This window comes from Leptodactylus fuscus, chromosome 3 (genome assembly GCF_031893055.1).
Source record: "Leptodactylus fuscus isolate aLepFus1 chromosome 3, aLepFus1.hap2, whole genome shotgun sequence".
NCBI classification, from domain to species: Eukaryota; Metazoa; Chordata; class Amphibia; order Anura; family Leptodactylidae; genus Leptodactylus; species Leptodactylus fuscus.
Genome location: NC_134267.1, coordinates 123,199,486 through 123,212,209, shown reverse-complemented (window position 1 = coordinate 123,212,209; position 12,724 = coordinate 123,199,486). Strand labels below are relative to the sequence as shown.

The following is a 12,724-nucleotide window of genomic DNA, read 5'->3' as shown; positions in this document are numbered from 1 at the left end:
CCCAATGTATACATGAAGATATTATTTTAGTAAATATTGGTCTATTTTACCACTGTATTGTCATACACTTGGGGTCTCTATAAGTCTGATCGGTGGTGTATTCTTGGTGAACGCCTTGAATCCAGTCATGAAGGATGCTTTGACAGCTCGTCTTCCATTCTCCTGGTTACTGGAACGCCCCTCATTGCTCAGTTGTTACAGAGATCATGTGACCGATGACGTCAAGCATTCCCTTAGATGATGTGGCCCCACCTGTGAGTCATTGCCTCTGCACCAATGGCATCAATTGTGGGCAACATCTGGCTATCAGCATGAATCACTAATAACAATAGCAGTATTCACTGCTAACACTAGGTTCACACCTGCGTTCAGCTGTCCGTTCTGTGGTTTCCATCTTCTGCATGCCAGAAGACGGAAAGCACAGACCGGGTCTGGCCGTGAGCATTTTATGCTCTCCGCCGCGAAACCGGATTTTTTAATCCGGAGACAGAGTACTGCATTTTTGACTGTGTCCAGATTAAAAAACCCGGTTTCGCGGCGGAGAACGCAAAACGCTCACAGCCGGACATCTTTCTCACCCATTCAGATGAATGGGTGAGAAAGAGTCTTGCAGGTTTCCGTCTCCTGCTCTGTTTTATGCAGGAAACGGAAACCTGCAGAACGGACACCTGGGCGCAGATGTGAACGAGCCCTAACATGGGCTGACCCTGGATGATTTATTTTGTCTTAAAGAAGAGTGCAGGGTCTAGTAATTCCTTAGTAGGTGCACAGTGTTGCCTCTGAGAATGGGTTTCAGTGGATCCCTTGAGGTCGACTATTTGGTGTGGTGTTAAGCCAGTAGTCTCAGGATATTTTATCCTACTGTTTATATCCAATGATAGCCAAAGATTTTTGGATGACATTATCCCTATTCTTGTGGGTAGGAAGCTTAATATCTTTTCACCACAAGTTTGGAATCATATATCCTGGATTGCATCTTTCCCAGGTGTTTTTTTTTGGTCCCCCTTTTTGGTTCAGTCAGGTTTTTGGGGATGGTGTATAATGTATAATTACTGTATATACTCGAGTATAAGCCGACCCAAATATAAGTCGGGACCCCTAATTTTACCACAAAAAACGCGGAAAACTTATTGACTCGAGTATAAGCCGAGGGGGGGAAATCCACCATTGCAGATAAAAAGTCTGGACACGTGCATTGCAGCTTAGTAACTCCATGGGGATCATAGTAATAGCAGTTAACCCCATCATGTCCCTCACATTAACCCTGTGTGTCTCACATAAGAGTTACTGATATGTGGGACATATGGAGGTAATAATTAGGCATCTTCATAATTAAGGTCTTTCATTAGTACCCCCATGTGTCTCACATATTAGTGACCCTTATATGGGGCACACAGGGGTTAATATGAGGGACATGATGGGGTTAACTTTTTAATGTGAGGCACATGGAGTTACTGAAACTAAATTAATAACCCCAAATGCCTGACATTAATAGGCAGAGTAACTAAAGGAAGGTACCTAAGACACAATGAATCCTGGCCACTCATCTGCCGGGTAGATGCTAAAGCCTAGTGTGCTAAAGGACCCCTGATGACATCATGACCATGTGATCGGATTCTGGTGTGGGCGGAGCTACTAGGATTTAGACAACCTTATTGCAGATGTTACATACCAGTGGCTACAGGACCTTTGATGACATCACAGTCAAATGACCTCATGACAAGCCAATCACAGAGCAGTAGTACTAAAGGGCCTCCCCCTTCCAGGTCCTTCCAGTTTTCTGTGCTCTGTGGACCCCGACTCGTGTATAAGGCGAGGAGAGCTTTTTCAGCATTAAAAATGTGCTGAAAAAGTCAGCTTATACTCAAGTATATATGGTACCAGATTATACCCTGACCGTGCTTTTATGGAGTGAGCCATACTTGAACTATTTATTAAAAGGTAAGATTTAATTTGTATTATTGTTTTCTCACACTTCTTTCAGTGAATGAAAACACTACTGGATTAGAAAGTCACATCCCATACAATACCAAAGAGGCAATACCAGCAATTACCTTATTGTAATATATTACAATAGTGAAGCACTATATATTGTATATGCTGAAAACAGAAGAGATGGCCTGGATAAGGAACAACAGAAATCAAGTCAATGCAAGGCATGCTGACAGGTGACAAGTAGCAGACATGAAACCCACCGTTTCCAGAGCATGCATCAAGAGCCGCTGCAACAGGGGTAGGGGGAGGTGGTGCTGCAGCCCCTTCTAAGGTTGCAGGTGCTTCACCAGGAGAAGCAGCAAAGGCATCTAGGGTAAGGGGTTTTAATGGAAGCAAATAAAAAAAAAAAAAAATCAAGAGGGGGAGAAAGAAGAAAAAATAAGAAAATCATTTTGCAGTTTACATTTCCCTTATACAACATGAGAAATCATGTCTGACTGAATAAGTCAATCACATAACATAAAGAAAAGGCTTATATTGTATAAGGGCTCCATGCGTGTGATTAGAGTGGCACAACCACAAGAATTCACTTACCAGCCAATACTAAGTATATATTTACTTGAGCAAAGCAGATTTTGCTTTGTTTTTCCATAATGTGCTCAAGCAAAGATATGCCCCAGGTTTTGCATGACAAAAGAAACTCAAGGATGGTTTGCGCATATAAGGAGCTATCCTTTATGGAATATCATAAAGATAAGTTTAGTAGGAAACTGTTTCTGCCCAATAAATTTGATGACTTGTAAACAATTTTAGCTAGAACCTTGGCTCATGGGCTTGTTTTTTCTTTTTTGTTTTTTTAATGAATTTTTATAACACATTAATTTAAAACACACTTCATAAAGAGGACCTGTCACCATCCAAATTTGGAAAAGTTCTCCATTAAAAAAACAAAACAAAACAAAAAACCACACACAATATTGGAAAAGCACCATTCTTGTCCATGGACTAAGGGTGCATGCACACTACGTAACGCCGGGCGTGTATGAGAGCCGTACACGCCGGCGTTACAGCAGGGCTGCCGAACACTTCCCATTCACTTCAATGGGAGCGCTCGTAACAGCGGCGTTTACGAGCGCTCCCATTGAAGTGAATGGGAAGTGTTCGGCAGCCCTGCTGTAACGCCGGCGTGTACGGCTCTCATACACGCCCGGCGTTACTCAGTGTGCATGCACCCTAAGGCTGCTTTTAATCTAAAAGACAACACATGGATAAGACGAGGTGCTGCTTGTAGAAAACAAGAACCCAAACCTCAAACAGGTAACCGCGCACAAACAACCCCCTTAAAATGAGGAGATATACAGTATATAGGCAAGTAAAATTTTACAATAATAACCAAAAATACAAGTTAGCCATTCTTTCAACTATTGAGAAACTTTAGTTAACCCTTTTACTGCAAAGGGTCTCTGGAAATTTTGCACCTCCAGTAGCCAGAGCAATTTTCACAGTTTTGAGATGGATAAATCAAAGCTAAATTGCAACATTAAAAAATCATCCAACCCCTCCCCCCCCATACCTACATATTTTATTAAAGTAGACACCTGCAGCATTGTCTCAATGCCAATTGGTACTCTATACAAACAGGAACCTTCATGCAATTTTGATTTAAAGAGGACCTTTCACCATATCTGGGCACATGCAGTGTTATATACTGCTGGAAAGCTGACAGTGCGCTGAATTCAGCGCACTGTCGGCTTTCCCGATCTGTGCCCGGTGTAAAGCGCTATCGGTCCCGGTACCGTAGCGCTTTACAGTCAGAAGGGCGTTTCTGACCATTAGCCAGGAACGTCCTTCTGCCTCGCGGCGCCTATCACGCTGTGCTGTGGAGCCGGGAGGAACGCCCCCTCCCTCTCCTGATAATGCTCGTCTATGGACGAGCTGTGTGAGCAGAGGGAGGGGGCGTTCCTCCCGGCTCCACAGCACAGCGCGATAGGCGCCGCGAGGCAGAAGGGCGTCTCTGGCTAATGGTCAGAAACGCCCTTCTGACCATAGAAGAGCTACGGTACCGGGCCGTAAGCTCTTCACACCGGGCACAGATCGGGAAAGCCGACAGTACATATCACTAAAGCCTACACCCGCATGCACGTGTCTTCAGAATATCGCTAGAACTGGAAGGAACAAAGATCTGCTTTGAAGCTGGAAATGTTAAAAAAAAAAATTAAAAAAAAAAAAAATCATCCTATAAAATGTAGGGATTACTCACCATGAAAAGTAAGTGAACCCCTAAACCCTATATATATATATATATATATATATATATATATATATATATATATATATATATATATTTTTTTTTTTTTTTATTTTTTTTTTGAAAGTAGACAACCTGAAGATTTCATAGGTCTCAATGGGTCAACAACAGCCACATCCACCTTCATGCAACTTTGTGACAAACACAATAAAAAATGTTAAAAAAAAAAAAAGCACTATAACACATATTTGCACCTAAAACTCATGTTCAATCTCACATTCATATACAAAATACATTTAAAATAATAGCTTATGGTGTATATGTACCGCAAACATCAAACTACAACAAGAGCTCGGACTCCCAAAATCATGAATACAGAAGACAGGCAGGATTTTGCTGGTATTCATTAATATGTTAAAAAGCTATACTGCACCTACCAAACTGTCACTGCGATACCAAAATCTAACTTTTTTGAGATTGCATAGCATACCGTATATAAAAACACAACTTAATGTTTCATATATACAACCACCTTCATGCAACGTTGCAGCAAACAGAGATTACAAGCAAAAATTACACAAAAATTCAAATTTGTCACTAAAGCGGGGCTCAAGCAATCCCTTTCTGCAAACAAAATGTACTTTCTAAAAAACTGCAAGATGTGAGGAGTTCATACATACCACACGTTTATATTTACAGGGGCGGGTGTTAAAGAAACGCCAAAATCGCAGAAATACGCCAACCCATTTTGTGCATGTAAATTAAATAGAACTTTACATAAAAATATTATTTTCCATCCCCCTATAAAAATTTTAGCAATCTATACGTTCATCTCTAGTAATAATAGTTATTACTGTTATTTTAGTATGTAACGGATATTGCTAGAGACGTATTTTACTCTAGAAAGCTCAGGTATGGACAGGACAGGGATTGGGTGAAATGTAAACTTTATTCATGATTTTGTGTGTATGTTGTGTAAGTCATAAGTCATAAGTCAAGTGATGTATCTGCCTGCTCTGAGGGGGGAGGGAGGAGGGGCTAAGTGCACGGGAGCGAGCCTGGAGGGGGGGGGGGTAGTTTACCCTTTGGAGGGAAGGGGCCGCCAGTACAGACCCGGCATCTGCTGTAATAGAGAGGCGGATGCCGGGGAGTGTAGACGCTAGCACAGATGCCTGCATCATCGCTATACTCCTGCCCTGCATGAAGCCAGCAGCGGCAGGAGCGATGCTGCTATTCCAGGGGGGACGGGAACGCTTTATTGTGTCATTGGTGGGCGGGGTTACATATGCAAAGCCAAGCGGTGAGATGCCACTGGCCCTGCGTGCACGCTCATAGACCAGTCTAGCCTTCACAATGCGAATACAGACCCGGCATCTGCTGTAATAGAGAGAGGCGGATGCTGGGTCTGTATTCGCATTGTGAAGGCTAGACTGGTCTATGAGCGCGCACGCAGGGCCAGTGGCATCTCACCGCTTGGCTTTGCATATGTAACCCCGCCCACCAATGACGCAATAAAGCCGGAAGAAAGAAGAATTTACAGCAACGAAGACTGGCGAGTATGCGACGTGGGAATACCCCTTTAAGTTATACATCATGTCAAGGATTGCAACATGATGAATATGATCTGTTTAAGCCATGAACTGTACTACAGGAAATGTGTCTGAATGGACACGTATGATGCAGAAGAATCCTTCAGATCTAAGAAGCGTTGTGCAAGGACAGGCAGGGCGTTCCAAAATACTGAGCCAATGTCATGTCTGCTGACCACTGGCTGCTCAATGTTATTGGCCTGAGTTCAGTACCTTTTAATTTTGAATAATGGGGTCTAGGTGCTGAGACCCCCACTGATCAGTACAACAAAGTCAGGAGTGCTTAGCCAGGCACGACTTTCTATGGTTTCTGGCATCCTTTGGATAGCACAGCGAGCAATATTCGGATCCATAAAAATTCTATGGTCTTTTGAAAAAGTTATACACTTCCCACATAGATGGTAAAGCAGAGCCAAACTGAAATAAAGGGAGACCGCACTCAGCTAAATATTTCTGCCCTTTTGTTTTAGGGATTGTGGGGGAATTCAGGGCCTGGAACCTCAATGCAACTTCTTATACATCACAAGGACGTGTTAGAAGTTTAATAAAACAATGGGTAGCCTTTATTTAAACTTCTATAACATGGCTAAAACTACATAATGGAGTCCTTGTTGGAGTCAATCCCAATATTTACTTTTACACACTAACAGAACCACTAGGCTAAAAAAACCAAACAAACAAAAAAAAAAAAAAAAAAAAAAAGAAAACCAAGTCCAACTGTTTTAAATTAATAAACCCAAATTTTGCAAGCAACAGTACAATTCACAGTCACCTGCCATTTTACATAAAAGGGTAACCCTAGATTTTTCATCTGTCAGCATCGTGTTCATGGGTAGGTTTAGTTTGAGCTACATGATTTATCCACTTGTATTTTACCAACGGTAACCTCTTGATGAAAAAAAATACATTACAAAAGATGATAATTACGCAGATTACTATACAACAACGCAATGAAAAAAAAAAAAAGATGTTTTATGGCCTTACTAACCTCCAAAGAGATCGACATCGGCACTGGCAGTACTAAGAGTGGCAGGTGCCGGAGACACTGAAGGTGCTGGAGTTTCAGCAGAAGCAGCAGGAAGGGCATTGGGCTCAGTTGAAAATGGGTCAGAAAGCTGAGGAGCCTCTGAGATAAGAGAAGTAGAAGGCGCAGAGAGAGAGTCTGCATGTAACAAGGAATGGGGAGAAAAAGTCATCTGTCAGCAGAAGAAACACAGGGGCAGGAATGGAGAACAGTGAAGCCAGATAGGAAGACACTACTTACCCTCACCCAAAAGATCTGTCATATGATCCATTAAGTAAGCAGTTAAAAAGAAAAGAAGTGTAAGAAGTATGACAAAGGGAGAACCCGTGAGTGTTACCTGCAGAATGTTAAAAAGGAAACAAAGAAAACAGGAAAGGGCAATGATGCAAACCAGATGTCAATTACTAAAGCACAGCTCTGAACAAAATATCACCACATTCTGCTACAACGCAGAACATACTGAACTACACAGAGGAAGGATCACTTGATACTGAGCTTTGGGTAACAGTAATATCTGCCATATTTTTGGTAGGTAACAGCTATTCTGACACCAGCCAATTTTCTTTTATCTTTATGACACCCAAAACACTTACTCATATCATTGAAGTCTTCAATTCCTGATGATCATGATAAGAAATGTTTGCAGGGACAGGATAAAGTCATGTGAATGCAATGAAGAAAATAGTGATGGGAAATCTATTTACATTGTCAACCTTATAACCTGGAATTGTTGTCTAATGGTTTGATGACAGACAACCCATGAGAATTTAAGAACATGGAGAAGATGCCTGATGAAGTAAAGAGAACAATAGTACAGCCTATGCCATGCCAGCACTCGGATACTGACTGTATCATGTGACTGGTGCACTAGAAACAAATCATGACTATCTAGTTCGCTCAGATGCATATGGCTGAGCACAACAGTGACACCTGTGGTAGTTTAATGGTACTGACTCATGGTGAGTATACGAGAGCACAGAAAAGCAGTGTAGGAGTGGACCACTGGACTATAGAAGACTGGGATTTTATCACAAAACCAGGCAAGTTGCATTGAGTTCTATACGCAGACTCTCACTGACACACGTTTTTCCAGCATTAGGAACTAAAAAGCAAGATTGGCAGGATGCAGGAGGGGCTGCTGTGATGTATCTCACCCTCCTTCCACTAATTTTAGTTCGTGATCAACTATTCTTTGCCAGGAATGTTAATTAGAGGAGTTCGCTCACAGTGAGGAACAGTTTATCCAAGACTACTAGTTCATAAAACTACCCATCACTCTGTGCTGGAAACAGCCTGACATAAGTGAAGGGCAAGTTTTATTTAGAAGAATACAACCATGTTGCACAAATTTTGTGGATCCATGGATCAAATATTTCATTATTTTTATATGTTTTCTTTGAGACATCTATTGAAGCATTTGATAAAATGTATGCATTTCATGCATTTATGTTTTTATAGGTATATGTATGGTTTTTAATTATGCATCTTATTTACAACTGCATAGGTTTATATATTTATTGAGATTATGTGTGTATATATATATCTGTGTGTGTGTGTGTGTGTGTGTGTGTGTGTGTGTGTGTGTATGTATGAATGAGAGAGTGCATGCGCGAGAAAGATCTATATATAATTTTTATTCCTAATAAGTTTATTACTAGCAGTATTATTGCCCTACTTACACTTGCAATAATCAGGGTATTTTTTGTTTGTCTAAATAAGTCCATCTCTAACAATAGAGAGATGGATATGCCAAATAGGACATATAATTGACATAATTTACATCCTGAAATTTACCTACCTATGGAAATGCCGGGGGTTTCACCAAAGGTATAACTGAAGCAGAAAGTCCAGAGCAAACCTCTGTAGACTTTCTGTGAAAAGTGCTTCAGGAAAAACCACAGAGCATTGCTGTTGCGGTTTATCCTGCAGCGCATTTTTGCTGTGGCCCTCTATGTGGGGCCATAGCCTTAAAGGGGTATTCCCCTGTACATAATCTTATCTATATTTGTAGATAATTAAAAGTTAAACATTTTTGCAAATATAAGTCATTAAAAATTCTGCAAAGTTTTAAAGATTTTCTCTAACTTTCTTAGTGGCGATGGTCTGTTGTCTTGATTGGTTGCCAATGGTTTCGACCACTAATGCAGAAGCTTTCTATGGTCTGAGTCTTGTCAGGAACTCAGCCATGATTTTCTTATTGCAGTTATCAGATAGGGACACTACATGTATCAGAAGATATCCCGGTCACAATACAGAAATCATGGCTGATTTTCTGACCTTAGAAAGTTCCTGCATTCATGGTCATATCCACTGGCAACCGATCAAGACAACAGACTGTGACCACAAGATATCTAGAGAAAATCTTTAAAACTCTGCAAAATGTTTAATTACTTATATTTGCAAAAATGTTTACCTTTTAATTATCTACAAATTTAAAAATAATTATGTGCATGGGAATACCCTCCCAATCTTTTACTATATAAAGTCAGAGTGTGTGTATGTACTATTTCTGTTACCCAACATACCCTTGAACAAAGAGCCTGAGTGCTCAGAAACGCGTTGTGTAATGGAGTCAATAAAGAGAACCTTCTGTAAACAACTTGGGCAAAGTGTGGATCCTTTTGTTTTCCTGGTATTATCTTGGAGCTTATGGATCAAAGCCACCACAAGGACATCCATCAAGCCCATCAATATGACTATTTCTTTCTGCACTAAGGCAGTTATGATGACGACATACACAACTGAGCAAAATGAGAGACCATCAGTATTCACTTAATAATATCTGTACAAAGTGTTTTGCAGTGTTACACCAGGCACTGCTTGGTGCAGTCTTTTCTTCTTGTCATTAAACGGGTATTCCCACGTTCATAATTATTTTTAAATTTGTAGCTAATTAAAAGTTAAACATTTTTGCAAATATAAGTAATTAAACATTTTGCAGAGTTTTAAAGATTCTCTCTAAATATCTTGTGGTCACAGTCTGTTGTCTTGATCAGTTGCCAGTGGATATGACCATGACTGCAGGAACTTTCTAAGACCAGAAAATCAGCCATGATTTCCTTATCGTGGCCGGGATATCTTCTGATACATGTAGTGTCCCTGCCTGATATCCCAGCTACAATAAGAAAATCATAGCTGGGTTCCTGACAAGTCCCAGACCATAGAATGTTTCTGCATTTGTGGTCGTATCCATTAGCAACCAATCAAGATAAACTGTCACCACTAAAAAAAGTTAGAGAAAATCTTTAAAACTTTGCAGAATTTTTAATTACTTATATTTGCAAAAATGTTTAACTTTTAATTATCTACAAATATAGATTTGATTACAGTATTTTACGGACTATAAGCCGCATTGCCCATGAGCGCCTTATAGTCCGTCTCGGTTCATATATAAGGCGCACCGGACTATAAGCCGCAGTCCGGTGCGCATTATAGGTTATTGAAAGCGCCGGCAGGCAGACTTTGCCAGCGGCCGCTTAACCCCCCGCGTGCCAGCCGCTTCTACTGGAAGCGCTCGGCAGGCGAGGAAGGGCTCTATCAGCAAAATCATGCTGATAGAGCCCAACCGTAAAAGTTAGATCAAACTACCCCCCCCCCCCGTTTTAAAATAAAAACCTGAAACAGAATGTGAAACTTACTGAGCGGTGCAGGGTGGGCGGGCATTCAGGCCTCCTCTTCCTCCGATGTTCCGTCCTCCTCCTCCGCCGCTTGCTAACTGATAATGGCCTGGGCGCATGCGCAGTAGCCGTAGTAGAAGCATTATGATATTGCGCATGCGCCCAGGCCATTATCAGCGAGCGCCGGAGGAGAAGGACGGAACATCGGAGGAAGAGGAGGCCTGAATGCCCACCCGCCCGCCCTGCACCACTCGGTAAGTTTCACGTTCTGTTTCAGGCCGGCGTGACAGCAGGGCTGCCGGACACTTCCCATTCATTTCTATGGGAGCCGGCATGCGAGCGCTCCCCATAGAAATGAATGGACTGCTTTTTTCCATTCATTTCTATGGGGAGCGCTCGCATGCCGGCTCCCATAGAAATGAATGGGAAGTGTCTGTCCATTCATTTCTATGGGGAGCGCTCGCATGCCGGCTCCCATAGAAATGAATAGGAAGTGTTCGGCAGCCCTGCTGTAACGCCAGCGTGTACGGCTGTGATACACGCCGGCGTTCTGTAGTGTGAATGCACCCTTACGGTGCCTTTTATGTATGTATGGAAGCGGCACGCAGACTTTGCCGCCGCTTCCATCCATATATAAGCCGCACCGGACTATAAGCCGCACTTACGATTTCTGAGGAAATCGTAGGTTTTTATGTGCACCTTATAGTCCGGAAAATACGGTATGTACATGGGAATACCCCTTTAAATATCAAACATTAATAACGGCAGTGTAAAGTTGCCCAACAGTGACACATAAAGTGTTCACCCCTGAGGAATGAAAACAGCTACTGGTTTTCAGAGCTGCACTGTGATTTCTTGGCGTCTCTGCACAAGGAGTTTCTTGAGTCACTGTGCAGAATTTCACACCAGTAGCAAGCTGTGTACATTCACATTTTGCAGTGGAAAAAGAAAAAAAAAAAAATTACAGAGAAAAAATAAAATAAAATAAACACACAAGATATATGTTGGATTTACCTCCCCAAGCACTTGTAGCTCCCTGGACAGCAGAAGCAGATTGACCAGTTGAAGTGAAATCTGGCTGCAGATCCAGAAGATCATTGGAGAGCTTTGCTGAACTGCACAAAACATAGCATAATAAATAATCTCTCATGGAAAAGGCAAGGTCTATATCTAATGAAGTACTTCATAGTGTCCTGTCCATCAAACAGTCAAAGCCTGCACAGCAGCTTGTTTAAGAATGTAAGAAGAAGAGAGAGCAGTGAAAGTTAGTAAGGGTAAAACACCTTAAACAGTTATTCGTATGTCTGATCTCACTACAGCACATACATTATAAAAGGCCTTTTTATCAGATCAGTGTTCCGGAATAAAACAATAATTTAGCAGGGGATTTATCATACAGAGAAATTTTACAATCAGTTTTGCTTGAGTATGCATTGCCTTATTTGAGCAAAAGTTATCACACGTTGCAGAAAGTTTGAAAATTTGGTGTACTGAACGATTCTCTCCTCAGGTGTTACTTTCTATGTCACCCCATCTCCCTACTGTAGTGAGACTGTCACATTTGAGTAATCTGATACACAATTTGTTCTCTGTTTTTGGAATCTGTTTTGGAATTTGGAATCTGTTCTCCTACTTAATTTTGAAAAGTGGATTGAATGATACATAATATTAAGAGACACTCAAGGTACAAGTGCATCTCAATAAATTAGAATATCAAAGAGTTATTTATTTATTTTAGTAATTCAATTGAAAGAGTAAAACACATTATATTGAGTCATTACAAACAGCATGAACTTTTTCAAGTGTTTATTTCTGTTAATGTTTAGGATTATGACTTTCGGCCAAGGAAAACCCAAAAGTTAGTATCTGAGAAAATTAGAATAATAATCCCAAAACAGCTGCAAAGGCTTCCTAAGCATTTAGAAAGGTCCCTATGTCAAGAGGAAGACTGGTGACTAGACAAATATCCAGAAGGCAGCCATTGGCACAGTTCACAAGGAGGGAAAGCCACAAAAGGTCATTGCTAGAGAAGCTGGCTGTTCTCAGAGTGCTGTATCAAAGCATATTAATGGGAAGTTGAGTGGAAGGAAAAAGTGTGGTAGAAAAAGGTGCACAAGCAACCGGGATAACCACAGCCTTGATAGGATTTTTAGGGAAAAAGCCATTCAAAAATTTAGGGGAAGATTGACAAGGAGTGGACTGCTGCTGAAGTCAGTGCTTCAAGAGCCTCCACACACAGATGTATCCAGGACATGGTCTACAAGTGTTGGGAAAGGTACACCGAGCACTGAGAACAGAAGAGGTTTTTGGT

At 41.3% G+C, this 12,724-nt stretch overlaps 1 protein-coding gene across 1 annotated transcript in view; it reads right to left on the bottom strand.

Annotated features, from left to right (window-relative positions):
- SNAP91 (synaptosome associated protein 91) overlaps positions 1 to 12,724 on the bottom strand; it is a 113,443-nt gene that overhangs the window by 28,869 nt on the left and 71,850 nt on the right. Inside the window, exons 14-17 of the mRNA XM_075268275.1 lie at positions 11,428 to 11,528; positions 7,037 to 7,051; positions 6,761 to 6,934; positions 2,196 to 2,303 (exon numbers count right to left, since the gene is read on the bottom strand). Of these exons, the coding sequence (XP_075124376.1) occupies positions 2,196 to 2,303; positions 6,761 to 6,934; positions 7,037 to 7,051; positions 11,428 to 11,528 (398 nt within the window). The remainder of the gene's footprint in view (positions 1 to 2,195; positions 2,304 to 6,760; positions 6,935 to 7,036; positions 7,052 to 11,427; positions 11,529 to 12,724) is intronic.